This window comes from Oryzias latipes, chromosome 5 (genome assembly GCF_002234675.1).
Source record: "Oryzias latipes chromosome 5, ASM223467v1".
In the NCBI taxonomy this organism is placed as follows: domain Eukaryota; kingdom Metazoa; phylum Chordata; class Actinopteri; order Beloniformes; family Adrianichthyidae; genus Oryzias; species Oryzias latipes.
This window is the reverse complement of record NC_019863.2, coordinates 23,030,606-23,052,335: the sequence shown is the minus strand read 5'-3', so window position 1 is coordinate 23,052,335 and position 21,730 is coordinate 23,030,606. Positions and strand designations below refer to the sequence as shown.

Below are 21,730 nucleotides of genomic sequence, written 5' to 3'. Positions count from 1 at the left end.
ATAAATGAACAAAGCAAAAAATGTAACTAAAGCATTTCAAATACTTAACTTTTTAAATGTATAATTATAGGAAAATGTTACTGATAATTTAAAAATTTACAGACTTTGTTTCATGTAAAACTAAAACTTTGAATTTTAATAAAATCAGCTTAAGTGTAAGTAAAGAAAAATCAGAACATTTTTCTGAAACAAAAATGACTAAACTGGCACCAAAATGCTAAATGAGATGCTGTAAAGACCATGCAACTAAATAGCTGCTTAAAGGCTAAGTCAGCAGCTAAATGTTAATGAATTTAAAAAACTAATAAGGTCACATAATACAGGCAATAATACAGTCAACTGTATAGTACACAAAAAACATTCTAACTGTACCAAAAACACCTAAAACACAACTACACTGACCAAAAATATAAATGCAACACTTTTGTTATTGCTCCCATTTTTTATGGTATGAACTCAAAGATGTGAAACATTTTCCACATACACAAAATAACCAGTTCTCTGAAATATTGTTCACAAATCTGTCTAAATCTATGATAGTGAGCACTTCTCCTTTGACAAGACAATCCATCCCACCAGGCCACTCTGAAATCTTCAGTTGTATCACACAGCACAATGCCACAGATGCCGCAAGTTTTGAGGGAGCGTGCAATTGGCATGCTGATAGCAGGAATGTCCACCAGAGCTGTTGCTAGGGAATTGAATGTCCATTACTCCACCATAAGCCGTCTCTAAAGGCGGTTCCGAGAATTTGGCAGCACATCCAACAGGCCTCACAACCGCAGACCACGTGTAACCACACCAGCCCAAGACCTCCACATCCAGCATGTCCACTTCCAAGATCGTCTGAGACCAGCCACTTGGACAGCTGCTGAAACAATCGGTTTGCATGACCACAGAATTTCTGCACAAACTGTCAGAAACCATCTCAGGGAAGCTCATCTGCAGGCTCGTCGTCCTCATCGAGGTCTCGACCTCACTCACCCCCTCAATAAAACAAAACTGAAGATTTCAGAGTGGCCTTTTCTTGTGGCCAGTCTAAGGCACACCTGTGCAATATTCATGCTGTCTAATCAGCATCTTGATATGGCACACCTGTGAGGTGGGATGGATTGTCTTGGCAAAGGAAAAGTGCTCACTATCACAGATTTAGACAGATTTGTGAACAATATTTCAGAAAACTGGTTATTTTGTGTATGTGGAAAATGTTTCACATCTTTGAGTTCTTACCATAAAAAATGGGAGCAATAACAAAAGTTTGTGTTTATATTTTTGGTCAGTGTATGTGCAGGTTTTGCTAACATTAGCTAAAAATCCTAAACAAGCTGCTAACATGCAGAAGCAAATTAGCTGAAAAAATAGGCTTTTATAGCTACTTTTTGTTAAAAAAAAATAGTTAGCAGAAAAAATAAATATAAATAAAAAGAAATATTAAAAGTTAAAATTTTCTGAATGTGTATTTAAGTGTACTAATTTAAATTTATGTACGTAATTTTAAAACGTTTCTTTTGTTCACATAAGCCTAAATTACATTTTATGAAAGTGTTTTTAAAGCAGAATGATGGAGTGAGGGCGTTATCCAAAAAGCATATCTTGGCAAAAAATATAGAAGTTAATAGATCAAATATAATTTAAAAAATTTCCAGACATGAAATAAAAGTTTACGTTAAATATCTAAAAATAATCAAAGTTCTAAAAGCGAATTCATTTAGTAAAAGAAACATGTTGACATTTAACATAAAGTTATGTACTTTGAAAAGAGAAAGAATATAAAATAACACTATTTCCTTATCTGATCTAAATTCAATGTTTTTAAAAATCTCTTTTTTGGTAACAAGTTTAGCAAATATTAAATCTAAGCATCCATGCTACATCCTAGATTCTGTTTTTTTTAAATTATCACTTCTTGTTTTCTGCGTTGACTCCAGCTTTGCTATCAGTCAAAAACAGACTTTTGTGTTTTGCGCAAGAAAAAAACAAACAAACTCTTCATCTGTGTTTTTGTGACAAAAGAAAAGTTCTCAGGGAGATTTTACCAGACAAATGTCAGCTTTGTAAAGCGGCCATTACGCCTGAAGTGTGTTGAAACATCAGCATTTGGCAGCCGGATGATTCTGAGTGGCTTGAAAATACAAGCTTTTGAAGCTCAGTTGATAGAAACAGGAATAAATAGGAAGAGGGAGGTGTGTGTGGGGGGGTGGGGGGGGTGGGGGGGGCAAAGGACATAAAGGAAAAAAATGGCGAATAATCTTGTACAAAAAAAAAGAACAAAAAAAGCTGAGTCTGACAGAACCATTGAGTTTAATTATCTTATTGAAACCTCAAAAGCATTTTTCTTTTTCCCTGGGTGACAGCAGCCGTTATTGCCTCCCTGTTTCCTAAAAAATGAAATGCCATACATTAAGCCGCTCACTTGTTATTAATGAAACAGAGACTCGAACCCAAGAAAAGTAATGACGCCTGGCTGGCTTCTTGATTGGTGAAAAGAGGGAGGGGGTTCTTGAGCAGAAGCCTGCTTACCTCCCATGTGATGACTAATTCGGAGCGACTGCCTCCGCCTCCGCTCACATTAGCTGGTGTGACCTTCGGAGCTGCAGGAAGAAGACAGATCAGCTGAAGCGTGGTCACAGAAGAAACATGTCATCGCTTTCTCCGCTGCTGCTGCTGCTTCTTCTTCTTCTTCTTCTTTCCCCCCAATGACAAACAGAAATCTACGGCACCTCATCAGAAATGTCAGAGCGCTGAGCTAAAAGGACTAAGGCTTTAACCTTGAAAACAGTTTTTTTTAGTCTGAATAAGGATTGACCAAGTGTTTACCCACAAAATGTTTGGCCAAGATAATGTTGACGTTTGATCATTTTCACATCTATTAGCCAACAAGCATTTTTAAGTGTTATTGTTTTTAGGTTTTTGGGCCATTTGCTCAGCACACATTTCCTGACAAAATCTTATTTTCTTTTATTAATATATTTATTATTAAACTAATCCTCCAGCAGAAGATTACAGAAAAACAGTTTGTTGAATCTTGGACATTTGGATAGCGGAGTCTGGTACGTACAGGTACTCTTTGTTCTTGCTTGTTTGGAAGGCTTGCTGGGTTCGCCCGTCCCAATTCTGTTGCTCGCCAGAACCCGAAACTCGTATTCCACCCAAGGGTTCAGGTCTATTACGACGGCTGTCAGCTGGCGGCCCCCCACCACCTCTGGAACTGGCATGAAAACACAGAGTGCCGCCTTAGGTTTGAGCGATCCATGAGTGCGGGCCATCGCTCAGAAGATCCAGAACAAGGCCACAATGCAGGAAAATGTACAAAGCAGGTCCCGTAGTTTTCAGTACTCTAAGCCGCACTTAAAAGCTTTAATTTTTTTACAAAAACAACATAATCCGGAGCGCCATATGGAATAGTTTTGATTGTGCATATTGATGTGGAAGTGATTTTGAAAGGTACACGGCGCTCTGTCAAAATGTCTGGTTTTTTGTTTTGTTTTTTACAAACAAGTAAACACATTACAAACAAGGTAACGTTCCCAAATAGGACATTCATTGACGGTGCACCTTATACTCCGGTCCGCCCCATATTGCAAAAAATAAGCCTACCAAAGCGCACAATGAACAAAAGCAGGTAAGTTACTGAACTGAGAAGGACTAAGGGGACTCCATCAAACTGACAGAAACTTCGTTTTTAGGAGTTTCGTTTGCCTACAAAGTCATTTTATGTTTTGAACCAAGGACCCAGCTGCTGCAAGTCAATGAAGCCAGAAAAACGATCCTGCTGTTCAGGAAAAGGGCTTCTAATTCACAAAAATATCACCACAGCAAAGTATACAGTGTGGATGCAAGCGCATTATAGCAGTAAAGCGTGAATACTAAGGGTGCAGTTAAAGAGGATGAGGGGAGAAAAGAAAAAAAAAAAAACCCGAGCCGTGTAGCTACAGGATCAAATTACATCCTTGGCAACCTGCTTCGTCATCAGGACGCCATCCTGTGTTTCAGAGCTCCCAGGAGCCGGATAAAATAGCAGTCAATGATCCTGGTGCTACTGTGTGGCAGGCGGTTTCTGGTGTAAAAATTACATCTGTAATATTCCGGAGGCGGAGTGAAGAGCGGCCCCCCTTTGTGTGACTGAGGGAGGCCAGAGAGCTCACCCGTGGTGACAGCCTGCCACCCCAGAGAAAACGGCGTCCTGGCCTGGATGGTGTATGCTGTAATTGGACTGTGATTATCGGGACCGGGCCTCCAGGACAGAGAGGCTGTGGTGTCTGTGATTTCTTCGACTTGGATGTGGGTCGGGGGCGCCGGGGGACCTGATGGATGGCAAGGCCAGACAGCAAAGAGAGGAGAAAAATGAAGAAAAGAGGGAGGGAGGTGAAGAAGTGGATACAGAACCTGCAGAGACGCTTGCTGGTGTGAAGCTTTCGGTAGACAGGACATTTCCTGAAATATATTTCTGCTTGCCAAACATTTCTATTTCTTCATTAGTGAGGTTAGATCAATGAGCACAAAACAAACCAAATTATCCTATTCTTTGCTGATGATCACTTTTGCAACATTTAAAGAGAAAATCATTAACACTTTTCACCAAAAGTGATATGAATTATCAGTAGAGAATAGACGTATACATTTATTAAAGGGAAAAACAACAGAGACATTCTTTTAAGTCATTGAGTCTCGTGCTTCCCAAAAAAAAAAATCCTATAGAGCAACCAAAAAAACACTTCAAATAGAAAACTTTTGGTTGACTTTGAATTCTGTCACTACTCACTACTTAATACAGTATAGGATGTTCCAATTTTTGGGGTGTCCAAAACTGAAATTCCAAAATCCAGTACCCTGTAAACTTCCCAAAAGTCTCTGCGAAAAACGTAGTGCGTATTGATGCTTACTAGATTGGCGAATGTAGACCACAATGCATTGCGTTTGAACGATTTGGCGTTTGCAAAAACTGTATTAAAGTTTATTTCTTTTAAACCTCCAAAGCTTTTTCTCTCACAGCTCTATTCTGTCATGAAAGACTTGGTGTCAGACAAATCTGGACGGGCAGAAAACACAACTATTAACTCCTTCTTCATGATTGATTTTCAAACAGATGGCACTTCCGTGTTTTGAAAAAAACGCTACCCACACGTCTCTGATTGGACAAAGGTCAACAGGTTTAACTTTAGCGTCCAATGGCAGCGCGTTTTGTGCGTGAAGCCCGAAAACTAACCTAAAATATTTCCTAGTGACGTGTGAACGTGAGGGTCTTGAACATGGAAGCCACAAAGGCGCGTAAACGTAGACTTTTGATTGGAAGTGGTCGCTCAAACGCCCCTGTCCGAGCCCGCGGTGTGAACATAGCATCGCAAACATCAACGATGGACGTCTATGATCATGTTGGGAAACTTTTATCAAAAAATGAGGCAACAGCACAAACCAAAACCAACACATTCAGAGTTGAGGGTACAAAAACCGTCTTAGCCACAGCGATGTAACTCACCTCTAACGATCAGGTCCAGGGCGACGGAGATGCTGTCCACTTTGGTCTGCACGGCACACGTGTACTTCCCAGCATGCTTCAGCTGGATATTTCGTATCATAATGTCCCCCGCCGAATGCTGCTGCCGTTTAGCACCGTCATGCACACAAAGACACAGGCCTGCGTGAGCAACATGGTAACACAACCCCCCCCCCCCCCACCACCACCACCACCACCAAGCTATTGTCATTCAAGAACAATGCTGACATTTCATGGCTCATGGGAACTGAGCCAGCTCAAAGTAAAAAAAAAAGGAAATGAATACATTATTCCGCATGCAGCCTTTTTCTCCAGGTTCCAAACAAAACAGAAAAGAACCACTCTATTTTTCCCCCCAATCCTGTAATTACAGACACGCATTTGCTTTAATAGGTTGATTGGGATTGTGGGATGTTGTGTGGAGCAGCTTAATGGCTGGCCTGATAGTTTTTTTTTTCTTTAAGGGAGCCTTTTCTCCTCTTAAGAGAGTCTCTCTGTAATTGCAGCTTCCACTCCCACATTATCATTTCATCAGAGGCCAGCCGGGCAGGTTGGCTTTTCAACTGAAAGCTGAGGCACGGTCGCTCCAAGATTTTCTAGAAGGGATGGAAGACAAATGGTGGGAAGTGAAGATCAACTCTGATTCAATAATTAGAGTTTAACGTGAAATTATGTTTCAAGAGAAAAACAATATTGAAAACAGAAAACCTTTGTTATGCCTGTAGGTCCTAAAAAAAAGACCAAATGCACTTTTCTAAAAACATGAGGCAAAGTGGAGCGTAATGAGCTGCAGGCTTTCTAACGCATCCATCGACTGGCAGCGAGCGGTTGCCGAGTCTCCATGTAAAGTTGGTATCAAAATCAACCGAAGGCAGCAATTTTCCATCCATAAATAATACACCTGATGCAAAGAGTCCCTCTGCAATGCGACGGGATGTATTATGTACCACGTGAAAGGAACCGATGAATCTTCAGTCAGCTCGCAACCTGAAGTCACTTCAATCACTGTGGGGATCAATATATTCGATGTGAGGGGCTCCCATAAGGTCAGAGTGGCGTTGATTCATTGAATTAATACATTATTTATACATTATTATCAAGTTGAGTTCATTAGGTAGTAATGAATAAAAATCTACTTCTATGCTGATGATGCACAGTTATACTCATCAAGGAAATCAGATTGTCTATATTAGGGTCCACAGTCTTTTTTAGGCCACAGACTGTTTATTGACGAATAACATTTTTACGGACAGGCTTGTACGAGGATAAAGTTGACATAGTTTTTTTTTAATGAAATATTTCTGGTTTTCAGAGCCAAAGTTACTTAACGCCCCACACCGATCAACTTTTGATGTATTTAAAAAGCTTTCCCGGTGGTGTTTTATTTATGATGATGCCGTTTTTAACCAAAATCCAACAACCTGTGTTGTTTTCTAGGACAGAGCGGCAGGAGTTCATTCGAAATTTGCATCTTAGTTGTGGGCGGCAACACAAAGATTTTCTAAATAACATAAATAAAAAAATAACATCGTTAGAAAAATGCCATAAGAACATGTTAAAACACTAAAACACAATTTCCATTGGAGTGGGCCTTTAAAAAACAGTATTTCTAAACATAAAATCATTTGTGATACTGCCATTTTAAAAACTTTATTAGTAGCATCTTTGTGACATTAGAGTCAGTCGCCACATATGCAGCTCGGGTTTGTTGTCACAATAAATCTGCAGTTTGAGTAAAGACTCCAGGTAAGCCCTGATAAATGCATATCTATTTTATTTTGAAGTCAAAGGTTCTGCAGTTGTGCCAGAATCCGTTGAAAATACGTTAATTGGATAAAAGGAGCTATGAAGTGTTGTGTTCAAAGACTGTAGGATATGTTGCTGTTGCCAGTGATTTCTTTGGTGACAAACGAACTGTTCAGTCAAGCAGCAGCAAAGATCAGGTCGAGTCTGTCCACCATTCCTTACAAACACATCACATTTCTGGAATAAAAAATAGGAAAAATCTTATTCAAGTCAGTTTATTGGTGTTTCTAACTTGATTTATGTTAAATATTGTAAATTTGAAGCTAAGCTGGTGAACAGTTTTAAATGATTGAAATGGTAACATCTTTGCAGTCCAGACTGTAAAGGTTGTTGCCTCTCATTTGGTTTTTCTAGACTAACAAGACTGAAAAGTTTTTTAGACTTACACCGCCCACTTTCTCGAAAAACCCGTCGTGGCTCCCGAAGTGGATGAGCTGCTCGTTGAAGAACCAGGTGAACTTCAGCTCCAGCGACGGGTCGTGGCTCACCTGGCAAGGCAGAACCACGCTCTCCCCCACCGTGGCGTCCAGCGTGGAGGGCTGGGTGGTGATGACGCTCGCCTCTGAAACACACGGTTGAACACATTTGGTGATTTTGTAAGCGGCCTGATCACACGCAGGGATGCAGCTTAAAAAAAACCTGGAGCCAGCTTTGGCCTCAGCTCGTCTCTCCGTGTGCGGCGTGCGGCGCTCACCATCACAGCAGAAACAGCACCTCTCTGTTGGCAAACCTGCAGCTTCATCAATACTAGGTGAGAGCAGAAAACCTGACTTGGTTCTCAGAGTGTGCAGCACGTTGCTCCCTCTTGGGGGCGCTATGATATTGCTCGGTTGCCGTTTTGAGGTTCAGGCAGAAAGAGCAGTCTTCATTGAGAGTGCATTTCAACATCTTCATTTAGAGTTTGTCTGTTAGCGTTTTAAGCCAAAATGCTGACTTTTCATCTGGTTTACCAAACATTACAGGGGGGGGTTCATGAAGGCGGGCAGGAAGAAAATAAATAACAATAAAGGCTGAGAAACTTTGAATAATGTATGTTGGAAAAAAGAATGTACATCACACTACATTAAAAATTGACCAAAACAATTTTTTTTTTTACTTTTTGGAATTTAGATGTTTTTTCTAACCCTTTGATGAAATCCACAACACATTTTTCTGCATAATTTTCTTTATGGGACATAAAGATTATCAACTATGGTTCTTTTGGGTGATTTGATCAGTTTTTGCTCCCAACAAATTTAGTTTAAGATGTAAAAACAGGGTGTTCAGGAAAAAAACCCACTGTATCAAATTTGATCCACACATTAGTTTTGAAAATTGCTCAAATCTTTTCTGCTAAAAGTGTTTTTAAGATTTCATGGAGGCAGCCAGGAGCAGGAAACGCCCTTCTACTGCCCCTAGTGGAATGTTGATAAACTACAAGGCAGAAAACATGGACCAACTTATGTTGAATGGTTTTTTTTTTAGCAAAATTGTAATCATGCCAATGCAATGGGATCTCAGAAATGCATTTATCAAAATGATACAAATGGTCATACAGTTTGAAATGTTTAGATGATTCACCCAAAAGCGATATATCTGAACAATCATGGTTTTCTAAAATTTACTGTTTTTAAACACCAGTTATCATTATTTGTGATTGATTGAAGCAGCAAGTTAGGCTACATAAACACCTAATATGGCGAGTTATATCAGGGCTATCCAGCTGTAGGATAAAATGCACCGTAAATTTAAAAAACGATTAAAACTGCAAATGCTATTTTCCCAGCTGCCCTTTTATTCATTTTTTGCAATGATCTCTGACCAAAATATATCAACTTTTTTAAAGTCATCCTCACCTGCCATCATGGGATGTATACTAATAGTAAAATATACCTTTTTCTATTTATCTGCCTTATTAATGCAAGTTCTGCATGAGTCTAATCACATTTAAATCATTTTCATCACCAGAATTGCTTCTTTTTTGGTGTATTTGCTGTTCAGTGACATTTTTTTTAATTTTAAATATGTTTTTATTTGTAGATATTATTATACATTAGCATTTCTCATACAACTGTTCATATATTTCTCATTTCTCTAATTATTGTTAGCATTTGGCAGGAAGCTGCACTGAAAAGACAAAGGGTGGGGCAGGTAGTACCTCAGCTGCAAATGTAGAGGGCGCAAGTGAGCTCACATTTGTTCTTTGGTGGTTGCTAAAAAAGTTCATTAGAAGTCAATTATGTTATGTTTTCTTCTGACTGACTGCAAAAAATTCTTAAAGTAATAATTTAAAGTTGAGCTTTAAATCAAATGATTTAGTAATAGTGAATGACTTTTGTATTTATTTGAGTTTACGTTAATTTAAAACTTTACATTTCTGTGACTTTTTTGTTATTGTTCAAGGAATGTGCAGTTAAAAGTTTTTTTGTTTGTTTTTTACTAAAGATACCAACACTACCATCTTTTTAAGGATGCTCCATGAAAAAAACAAAAAAAAGGAGGAAATTTTGGAATAATCCAAAATTGTTTGTGAATTAGGCAGATTAAGTGACAAAGAGACCTGCATTGATCCCCTAGCGCAGGTTTGTAAATGTTTAATTCTATATCAATATTTTTTATCTTTTATTTTATTAACATTTGTACTCAAATTGGAACTCTGCAAATGTGGAATCGTTTTTGCCGAATTACTTTATTTCTGTTTACGTCTTATTGTGAAAAGGTCTGCCAGCATTTGGGGCTGCAGGAAGTAACTTCCGAAATAATGCAAACATTTACACGCCGTTGATAAAAATAGTAAATAAATAAATAAGTAAAGCACGGTTAAGCTGCAATATTTTCTCTTGGAAACCTCGTTTTCGGGAAGTTAATTAAAACATGACTCACGGCTGTCGGTTAGTCATCTCATGACTCATAATTTATGAACCAATTAAGCCTTCCTGAAGAAGAAAGGCCAAAGTGTTGGAGCAAAATCCATTTAAACGCCATAATTTAAAGAGAAAATGTTTGTCTCAGTGCAGATGTCTCGCAGTGGGAATCTTTATTTGACACCTAAATATCGTTAATCCCATTAAACAGAATGAGCTAGCGACGCACAGCTATGCTAGTGGGGAGTAGTTTTATTCTGAAAGTGACAACATGGTGATGTGTACAGCAGGAAACGATAATAGTAAAAAAGCTCTGGATTTGTTTTTTATACAGTCTTCTCTCGTTTATCGCGAGTTACGTTCAAAAAAGAATTTTTTTTTTTTTTTTTTTACAGCAATTAAATATATGTCAAAGCTGTGAATTTCCTCACTACACACTTATTGCACTTTTATAAGACAGAAATGAATATTTAAAGACTTTTCCCTCTTGTTTAAATTGTGAAAGTTCAAACATTCGTAAGAAATTGAAATGGATCTGCTGGCCAATGAATGACAAAGATCTGCTAGGGATCAAAGATTTGTGAAAATTCTACATAGCTACAATAAATAAGCTACATAAATTCTACAACAAAAAGTTCTACATAGTGTAAAAAGAAAGCCTGAAGTTGTTCGGGTGCAGAAAAGAGATTAGTCTGTCCACATTGTTGTTTTCAAAATGGGTGAACCGGTTAAGTGCCCCCCCCATGGGTTGACCCAACTCCCAATCAGAAAAATGTGACGAATTTATAATCAAATAGAAACAAAATAGACTAAATGAAAATTCCCAGACGTTTTCAAAACCACGCTGCATGACCGTTTAGTTTTGATGCTCAGGCTGCGTGTGTCCCGTCGCCGGGGGCGCTCCTGGTCCAGGGGTCTCCCCCTCTCTCCTGGTCTGGCTGGTAGGGCTGCGGAGGATCTGGTTCCCCTTATGATCACATGCTTCCCTTCGGCAGCACGCATGTGTAGCTCCACCCGCACGTGCACGTGCATGGACAGATATCTTCCGCTTATCTTAGTGTCAGAATTTCACTTTTGGATGTAACATTTGTCTTTCCAGCAGATCATCAAAATCATAACCTATTCAAATTAGGAACTCGGCACTTGTATCCCCTCACTTTCTCCCCCTCTCTCTTTTTTATTTTTCTTCTACCCCCCCCCCCCCCCTCAAACTTTTCCACTTTAAAAAAAAAGAAGAACGGTTTATACAAATTGACACCTTGGTTACCTGAAAATACATAACCTGTTTTTGTAATAATAAAACCTGTCCAATGCAAAAAAAGAAATCAGTCAAGAGAATCAATGGGGAATTGCTTTCTTCTGGAACCAGCCTCCAGTGGTCATTTTGGGAACTGCAACATTTTATACTAGTCGGTTTACTTAGTTTTCAGGGACAGTAGGTGGGGGTTTACAATGACCTACCATGTTGACTCTTAGCTTCTCCCAAAAACTGTTGACACGCCCCCTGAGGAAATTACTTCCTACAACATTTTATGTTTTGTCACACCTTCCAATCTCCCACAGGGGGAACATAAAGAGGTTTTTAGCTGCAAAGACAAGCTGAAGCTGACGGAGTACAACGTAGATCATCAACTCCGCTCACAAGGATGGATCAAGGTTTAAATCTCAGAAAAAAGTCGTAAATCAGGCGGCGAGTTGAAGACTTTTCCTCCAAACAGGTCACTGGCTGTAACCTTGGTGACAAAGCACTTCGGTGTCATCGCGCCAGCCGACTCCCAGCAGAAACCAAATCACCGTCGCGTTTTTTCTAATCAACAAAAAAAAAAAAATCTATCAACCAGATACAAACGTTTTTTTTTTCTTTTTTCTGAGCTCCGCTCCTTTATTTTCTGCCGGTCAATTCGAAGCGTTCTCGGGGCCGTTATTGACCGGCGAGGAAAACCTCGTCTACTCCATCACTTCACAGATAAACACCGTTCCCGCTCCGTGCAGCACATCTGCAGCAGCCTGCTGGTGATTACTGACAGATGGCTGCTCATTATTTTTCTATGTGGCTGTCAGGAATCTCACATTGCATTAATTTCACATGGTTTGCTGCCATTCAGCACAGATGACAGAGCTCGATTGCAAAGCGTGGCGCTGGAGTTCTGCGTTGAATGGCGTGACATTTAGGTCCATTTCTTCCCCCAGAGTGTAAAAGCATCAGATGATCCCCTGTCTTACATCTCCAAAAGCCAAACGGGAGCAAACAGCAGCGAGAACAGCAGTGAGTAGGGTCGTATCTCTCACTAAGCTGTGTGACCCTTGAAATCCTATTTTGTCAAACAAAGAATGCTAAGCCGTGCTGGGAGCTCTGTTGACGCTGTAGAGGCTAAATCCTTACATCTACATGCTTCCATGCTCAGCTCTTTCAGGCAACGCTGAAGCAACTAAACATGTCAAAAAATCCTTTCCTTCAGAGGATGCAGTTCCTTAAACGGTCATGAGGGAAGGGTTACAAAGGCAAAGGGATCCTCGACGGCTAATTCTTGTCTATAAAGCTAAATGTTTGTGTTTGTCAAACAGCTGATGTTGAAAGGAGCCAAAACACATCTACCTCACTACTTTCATTTTATTTTATACATTTAATCTACTGATTTTTTTAGCTGAGGGTCTTTGGGGTGGCAGATTTTGCCGTCACTATAGGGGGGTATGTAGTTTTGGGGACAGGAGGAGTTTATTTATACAAACTGTATTTTTGGACTATGAAGTGCCTCGGATCATAGGGCGTATAAAGCAAAAACAAAGTGTGTCATGACTACTAGAGAAGTGCTCATCAAAATTCTTTAGCCTCCAAAATCCGAGTCATTTGATTGGCTGTTCTGCATGACAATCAAGTGACATACTTTACGGTGAGGATGTTTATTCACTAACGGATTTAAAAAAAATTATCCACCCATAAGGGCTGTTGTGACTTAGTTCTGCTCAAAAATCAATAAAAAAAATCTGCCTCTGTGACACAGCAAAACTCTGAGATACTGAAATCTCTTGTGGGGGTTCTTTTTTTCCAAACACGGGGTGAGATTCAAAGTTTTTTATTCAACAAGAAAAAAAACAATGTCATCTGGACCCCATAAGATATAAAGAGGGCTACAAGTCCAGATGAATGTGTCTATTTTATAATTAAAATGATCTTACAAGATTTGCAAGGGAACTTTCTGCCTAAATTATTAGTGGAATCTAATTCCTTTATATTTGAAACGCGTCTAAGAGTCTCGACAAGGATTGTCGTTTGTTTCAGGTTTCCCTGGAAACAGCTTCTCTGGAGTCGCTGTAAATCAACTGGTGTTGGAGGGAGGTCGTGAGTTTATCCCTCATGGCGTGCTCCTCCTGCCACGCCGAGCCCGCAGAGAGGGTCAGTATATAGACACACAAAACCTCTAAAAACGTAATGGATTTTTTAACGATCCGGTGACCCCCGCTGTCGGCAGCCCCTCGGGGATCGTCCGCATTCTGCCCCGACGTGAAGGCGGCGCCGTTTGAAGGCAATTGGTCATAAACTGAGTGCAAATTAAAAATTTGACCTGCTCACTGGCACTGGATGTAAAGTTAGAGGATTACCAATTTCATCCTGAGCAGAGAAATGAGTGTCTGCTTCATGTCCCCGCTGTGAATACAAAGAGCCTCATTTGTGAAGCTCATGGTGGGTCTCTGAGAGAAGCCAAAGATCCGTGAACATCTGCTGAACATGTAATCGTTTGCTAAATATCCTAAGTCTGAAAGTCCCACTCAGATCATCCTCTGATCTATTTTCAAAGCGTTTCCCGTGGTTTGTTAATTATGATTGTGTCGCTTTTAGCCAAAGTCCAAAATCCTGTGTTAATTTCCTAGGACATAGTTTCGGCAGAGCGGCGGGAGTTCATCAGAAATTCGCCCCGCCTCCCTTTTCCCTCCCCATTACTGGGAGTCTTCTGTTTACTGCTAGCTTAAACATGGAGACCAATATTGAAGATGTCACTAATATCACTACCCAGTTATAATTCTACCAACACAACACCATGGCAACAGAGTGCAACTAACTATTTTGAGAGTAATCCATATCCGACATATGTTAGTTGAAAAACGTGGAAAAATTGAAAAAAGTTGTCGTCTTAACGTAAAACCTTATAGATGTATCACGAATGAACCACTTTAAAACCACGGAAGAAGTACGAATACACCACGCAAAGAAGAGGGAAATCAACGTAGAAAATGAACCGTGCGCGATCAGTGGGCCGTTTATATCCAATTCATTAGTGGTTCGTGTGTCAGAATTTGAATGTGATACGTGCGCTGTTCATATAAGTTGTGAATCTTTAGTACATGAGTAAAAATTTCATTTGGAACGGTCGTGGAAAGCCACGAATTTGCGTAGGCGTCTCACAGAAGAGAGAAATATTTACATAACAATTGAGTTTAAACTACCTAAAATATCCGTAAACTGAGTAATTCTCAACCGACCAAAAATTCTGAACAGCTGAAAACCGAATTCACCGTAAGACTGAAACCCTCGACGGACATCTGTGCACATCGATGAATGACAAACACAAGAAACACTTAGGAATTACGTTATCACCAAAGACTGAAATTTCATACGTGGAAAATGCGCCAAATGTACGAAACAGCCACAACTGTGTGAAACGCCTCAAAATGAGATCCCAGATGAAGGAATGTTCACAGATACGATTGGGATACATTTTCTTCCCTCATGTTTTTGGCATTTGTTGGCTTAATATCAGATACAGTTTTTCAGGGACACCCAAAAATACCCTTCTATAACTATCAAGCTACGTCCACATCGTACAATGACAATGACAAGTCTAAGTCCATGATCAAAACTCTTGTGTTCATGCACTATTTTAAGTGTTTTTGGGCTCTACCTACAAAACGTGCAGCTACTGAACGCGCATTGTAAGTTCAACCAGGCTGAACTTGGACTAGGGACTCGGATTAGTGACGTTTAGGTGACGTCCCATTTATTTCACGGAAGAACCAACCGTTTGAAAACTGATCATGGAGAAGAAATTGCGGTTAGTGGCCTATCAGAATACTGTGACATCTGCCACGTTCACATCACATGTGAAAGCAGCATAACAGCCAATCTCCAGTGTCATCAAAATTCAGGGGGGGCTCCTGTAATTAAACGCAATTAATCTGCTAATATCCTTCTAGTGTTGGAATAATTGGGACATTAGCAGGACTCATCTGCCTCCACGGCCCCTCGGCTGTTTGCTCAGCAGCTCATCCACAACAGGAGCTTTTCGATGCGTTCCGACAGGTGCTTGTTTGGTTTTATATCAGGACTCACATCGGCAAAGTCATTGTCTCCCATAAGGGTGGATACGGCAGCCCAAATTTCCCCATCCCTAAGCAGGTCTTCTGTCCCCAATAAAAGCGGGCGCATATCAATGACCGCCATCCCATTCTGCTAACAGTATCAATTGTGACAGGAAGGCGAGAGATCATACATGGAAACATTTGTTGATCGGCAGCAGGGAGAGCAGACGACGCCAAACGCAGCCGAACGCTTGCATGGATGTGTCTCCTCACAGCTTGATTAGAAAATCCCATCTAAGCCATCGAGCTGCGCCCACAGTTTGGCCGGGGGGGAGGTTCTCCTCCATCTTTTTCCATTTCACAGTGTGTGACAAATGAAAAAGAGGAGCCAGGGACAGCCAGACGCATGCATTTATGAAAATACAAGCACATTTCACACCGTCGGAGCTTTCCGCTAGGTAAACTGCTCGTATTTCTCCGCGTTCGGAAAAAGAAACGGTCTTCCCGACTGCTGCTCAAATTCATAATCAAGACGTAGCTCTTTTATAATTCAGCACAAGGACGGAAACGCTGCTTGATAGCGGTTTACCGAAGACAGCGCCGGGCCTTGACTTATTTAAAATTCCATTATGGGATGTCTTGTCTGGTATATAAAAAAAAAAAATCCTAATGTGGAGAAAGCTGTGTAGAATAATGATAAATCAATGTGTTTTAGGGCGCTAAATCAAACGTTTGTGTGCAAGGATGAAAAATGTAATCCAGTTTTTATAGCAAGTGGTGGGATAATTGGAGAAAGAAATGATATTTTTGCCAGACGAAATCCATTTTTCATATTGTCGCCTTCACAATGAGATGCTGCGAAAGCTGCAATCATGAACCACACGAGGAAAAGCAAAAGAGAAAAAAATCTTTAGGACGCAAAATCTACAATATCTGCAGCCACATTTTGTAGCATTTCTCTGTTGTTTTAAAGTCCCACATTGATCAGCTTTTGATCTTTTTACAAAGTTCTCACAGTGTTTTTTTTTTTAATTATTATTATTTTAGCCAAAATTGTAAAAACCTGTGCAGTCAAACGTTTTCTGCAAGTCTTCACAAGGTTTTCACAAACTGTTGCTGGTATTTTGGCCCATTCCTCCACTTAGATCTCCTCTAGAGCAGTGATGTTGCTGAGCAACACGGACTTTCAACTCCCTCCAAAGATTTTCTATGGGATTGAGATCTGGAAACTGGCAAGACCTCAAAATACTTTTTATGAAGGCACTCCTTCGTTACCCAGGGGGCAGTGTGTTTGGATAGTTATCACGTTGAAAGACCCAGCCATGTTTCATCTTCAATGCCCTTGGTGACGGAAGGAGGTTTTCACTCAAAATCTGACGATACATGGTCCCATTCATTTTTTCCTTTACACACAGCAGTCGTGCTGGTCCCTGTGCTATAAAAAAACAGCCCCAAAGCATGATGCTTCCACCCCCATGCTTTACAGTAGGGATGGTGTTCTTTGGATGCAACTCAGCATTCTTTCTCCTACAATAACGATAAGTGTAGTTCTTACTTTTGGTTTCATCTGACCATAGGACATTCTCTCAGTCCTCTTCTGGATCATCCAAATGCTCTCTATCTAACTTTAGACGGGCCCGCAGGGGGACACGTCTGGCTTTGCAGAAGTTGAGTCCCCGGCGGCGTAGTGTGTTACTAATGGTAGCCTCTGTTACTTTGGCCCCAGCTCTCTGCAGGTCATTCTCTAGATCTCTCCGAGTGATTCTGGGATTTTTGCTCACTGTTCTTGTGATCATTTGGACCTCACAGGGTGAGATCTTGTGGAGAGCTCGCAGTTGTGGGAGATTATCAGTGGTCTTGCATGTCTTCCATTTACTAATAATTGCTCCCACAGTGGATTTCTGCACACCAAGCTGCATCCCTATATTCAGTCTTTAGAGTTTGGTGTCTGCTGTCTCTATCAGACAGCTCTTCAGTCTTGGCCATAGTGGAGTTTGGAGTGTGGCTGTTTGAGGCTGTGGACAGGTGTCTCATACATAGATAAGAGTTCAAACAGGTGCCAATAATTCAGGTGACAAGTGGAGGACAGAGGATCCTCTTAGAGGAAAAGCTACAGGACTGTGAGAGCCAGAAATTGTTTGTTTGTTTGGAGGAGACCAAATACTTATTTACCAAAATTTACAAATGAACATTCTTTAAAATTCAGATTGTCTGGATTATTATTTTTTTCATTTAGTCTTTTAGTCTCATCTTTTAAGAGGGAGAACTTGCACAACTGTTGGCTGATAAAATACTTTTTTGCCCCACTGTCTCTAATAAACCAGAGGATGTATGGATAGATGAACTGACATGATGAGAGCATAGTTTTCCATGGGATCTTGTTATAGATTTGGCACAACAGTGAGACCAAAAGTCGCAGTTTTGAAATCAAAATTTCTTAAATGGCAAATAAACTGTTCAGTTCAACTGTGAGTTTAGTTCTCCTGGTAGTGGCATAGGGCTGCATGATATGAGGAAAACTCGCCATTTGCAGTTTCAATGATCATATTGTGATGACGACATAACTTATGATACATGAACAAATAGAAAAAAATAAAACAAAACCATCATTTCCATTTCACTGCAACAGTTTAATTTAAATACGAGTCAACATCACTTCAATTATACTCCAAAATGACCCTCGTCTACATAGGAGGTGAACATATAACAAAAAGGACTCAATGTGATTGGTCAAAAGCATAAATGGATTGATTTCCTCCATAAAATACTTCAAGCTGCCATAAAATTGTTTTAGCACATTTAAGCTAACCATTTGATGAAATTTTCGCAGACTTTTGCAATATGCGTATTGCACAGCTTGATTTCTCGATAACAGGCCTATAGTGGCATAAATATCACTCCATACTTGGAGGGAAATGCCAAGACTTCTTGGCAGACCCCCCTGATAGTCTACCGGCACCCCTTTAGTGGGTCTGGCTGAATCCAGACCTGTGCGACAGAATGAAACAGAGCAGTGAGCTTGTAGTATATCACAAATACGATCTTTATCGCACCACATTTTTTTGTCTGCTTCTGAGTCACAATAATTTGAGTAAAGGAATACTCAGAAATGCAATTTGAAGTTTTATTTTCCTGAAATGTGTCCTCCGTCGTCAGACAAATGCCACAAGAACATGTTAAAAACACCAAAAACGGGTTGGTTTGACGGCAGAAAACGATCAATGGGAGCTGCATGTTTACAAGCTGAACCCACAACGCTGCGGTTATGCTGAGGAATGCAAAGTTAATAGACGGAGAGATTCCTGCTGAAAAATGGAGGTCATTTCAATCCCAACAAAACCTTTAGAAACGTAAGCCATGCACTTTTCTCGCCGAGGCCAATATACCGCAGATCAATAATTCTATGAATCAGCGCATGCCGGCCAACGAGGAAGGTCAGCTCCCAAACAAAAAACAATAACACACGTGAACCGTGCAACCTCTGTGAAAAATAAAGAGGGTCGCAGGGAGGGGACAGTTCACTGAATGTCAGCAAATCTCTCCGGGGAACCCCCCCCCCGTGGAAACGGGGACGAAAAACCACCAAAGAGTGCACAGAATAAGGCCGCCGCGTTCTACCCGCCGTACATTCATTTTTAATGAGGTCTGATGAGTCCCAGCACCAGAGCAGAAACGCAATCCCAGATGATCTACCAACACTGGGACTCGAGCATCCGCAGTGACTGAGCCGGAGAAAGGCTGGGGGGCTTTCTGCTGCTATCCAAACAGAAAACTGCAACTGCCCCCTCCTAGGAGAGGAGAAGAAATATTTATCAGTGGGTAAATTCAGCAGAAATGGCTGCATGTTCTGTTTACAAACCACAGGAAAATCAAAACGCACCTTTCTGACCAAAAACAACAACAGATTTTTGAAAAGCATTGATAAATTGTATATACTTATGTTAGAGGGGTAAAATTATCATGTCACTTGGGATCTGTGCATTACAGACAAATAAGCACTTTCTTGTTTTTAGAGGGATCAAATGATCCCATTACTCGCGACTATTTCATTGCAGAAAAATTAACACTTTTTAAAAATAAATGAATACATTTTCCATCAATTATCAGGTTAGCTTGAAATGATTAGATAATCGCACAAAAAAAAGAATCACATGACAGCACTAACTTCTGTCGCTCTTTTACTTCCTCCCTTTAAGGCCAAAGCGCTTTACAGTCCCGTTCAAGCACACACACACACACATTCACACACTGACGGAAGCTCTGCTACCTAAAGTTACCTGCATCGCCCCTGGCGACGCCCGTTCAAGTGTAGGAAAAAATCGTTTCGGCAATATATCGCGATCGTTCATTTGGTGATATTTGTACCGATTCAAAATGCTGTTTATTTAATTATTTCTGAGCGTCCTTTTTTTTGTTTTGCACTTAAACCTCCCACCGCTAGTTGGCAGGGTAGCACCCGGAGACTCTTTGAGCAGATCTACACTCACAAAACAACAACGAGACCTCAGCTGGAGGCAGCTTGTTTTGCTGTTGTGAGACTTAGTTTTCACTCAGGATGGGTACCGAACCGAAACTCTGTGCCGTGTTGCTGCCAGTATCATACAGAAACGCGGATTGCGCTGCTTTTTAGCGGCTCAGAGAGGAACGAGTGAAGCAGTGCTGCTGCACAGAGGCTAATGCACGGAGCATCAGAGAAAATGCTGTCAGCAAAGCGGGCCAAAGTTCTGCAGAACCTCACCGCAATAGATTCTGGTTCAGCGACCTGATGGATCAGAGTGATGTGTACAACGCTGTGAAAAACGGCCAACGTCATGGCGATGAGCGTTACTGGTTTACTGCAGCGTGTGAGTAAACGGAGCTGCAGCTGCTGTGCAGACTGTCATGTAAATAAAGCATCTTAGCCACATCCGCTCACTTTATTGTTTCTGGAAAAGAACTGATGTTTTTTTTTTCTCCTTTAGTTTTGAAGCACCTGAACCGTTTCAAAATACTGGGGAAGCTACAATAAGCAATTTTGAAAATAAACAGCACTTTATTTCCCCAGTCATACTTTTAAACATAATTGGTTAAGGCACATGCATTCTATTTTTTTTCTTATACCGGAAAAATATTTGAACATATTTTCTTGTGGAAATCAGACCATGTTGACTGTTCCCTTTATATCTTTTAATTTACCAAAATAAAATCACTATGAATGTGTTTGGATAAAAGCAACTTATATAAACAGATGCAGCGCTTAACATTGTGATCATTAAATAAACTGAATTTTACAATTTTATTACAATGGAAGACGTATTAATATTCAGGTAGAGTTTTTTAGTAATACTCAAGAAAAAATGAAAAGGACTTGTTTTTCTGGGACAATATTGTGGGACGCGTGTCCCAATACGCGCATTTTGATATCGCCAGACTGTTGCTGATACACACCCCTACTTTATAAAAACATGTTTTGTTTTTTGTTTACACATTTACACATAGTACAAAACGTGCATTGAAGGTTCAACCAGGTCAAACTCTGACCATTAAGGGACTGGGTACTGATGGCGTCCGTTATCACTCACGGAAATGTTAACTGTTTTAAAATTGATCAGGGAGGAGAAATTAATAATCACGGTTTGTGACCAGCCGGAATTCTTGGAGACCAAAGTCTTTCATATATCGGATTCACAAGATTTGCACCGCTTTGACATTTCACACCAAGCCTCTTCCAACTGTAGTACCAATACTATACCCGCCAGGAGCAACGTGAGGTTAAGTGTTAATGCCCCTTTGACACATGGGCAGGCTGGCGGGGACCGAACCTGCGATCCTCCAATCAGAGGTTGACCGTATCGATGTATTGTTTTTTCTGTGATGTATTATTTGAGAATTCAGAATGAAGCACACCAAAACCTACGTGAGCTACACATTTAAGGCAGATCCCGTTACTTCTAAAACATCCCATTAGAGTTATTTGGAAGCTGAAAGGGACCAAATACAAAGAGGAAACGGGCACTACCTTTGACTGTGACGCTTCCTGTGCTGCTCGCCATCCCAAACTGGTTTCTCGCCACGCACGTGTAAAGGCCCGCATCGGATTTGGTGACATTCCATATCCGAAGGCTACCGTTGTCCAAAATGACAATCCTAGAAGTAGAAAGAAAAAAAAGGGTGAATGTTTTTTTTGCTGAAAAAAAGAAACAATGAAATAAAATGACAAGACACATCAAAAACTATGCATTCTGGGTACCGTTTTGAAAATGTATTGCAAATATATAGAATAGAATAGAGTGGAATAGAGGTTTCTCACACT

General features: G+C 40.4%; 1 protein-coding gene across 3 annotated transcripts in view; it reads right to left on the bottom strand.

Annotated features, from left to right (window-relative positions):
• LOC101167031 (contactin-4-like) overlaps positions 1-21,730 on the bottom strand; it is a 204,682-nt gene that overhangs the window by 10,648 nt on the left and 172,304 nt on the right. For 2 of the 3 annotated variants that reach the window (XM_023955099.1, XM_023955101.1), the window contains 6 exons: positions 21,437-21,564; positions 7,687-7,862; positions 5,477-5,597; positions 4,146-4,304; positions 3,059-3,208; positions 2,521-2,591 (listed from right to left, as the gene is read on the bottom strand). In XM_023955099.1, the coding sequence (XP_023810867.1) occupies positions 2,521-2,591; positions 3,059-3,208; positions 4,146-4,304; positions 5,477-5,597; positions 7,687-7,862; positions 21,437-21,564 (805 nt within the window). The remainder of the gene's footprint in view (positions 1-2,520; positions 2,592-3,058; positions 3,209-4,145; positions 4,305-5,476; positions 5,598-7,686; positions 7,863-21,436; positions 21,565-21,730) is intronic. The other variant, XM_023955100.1, reaches the window with a different exon arrangement.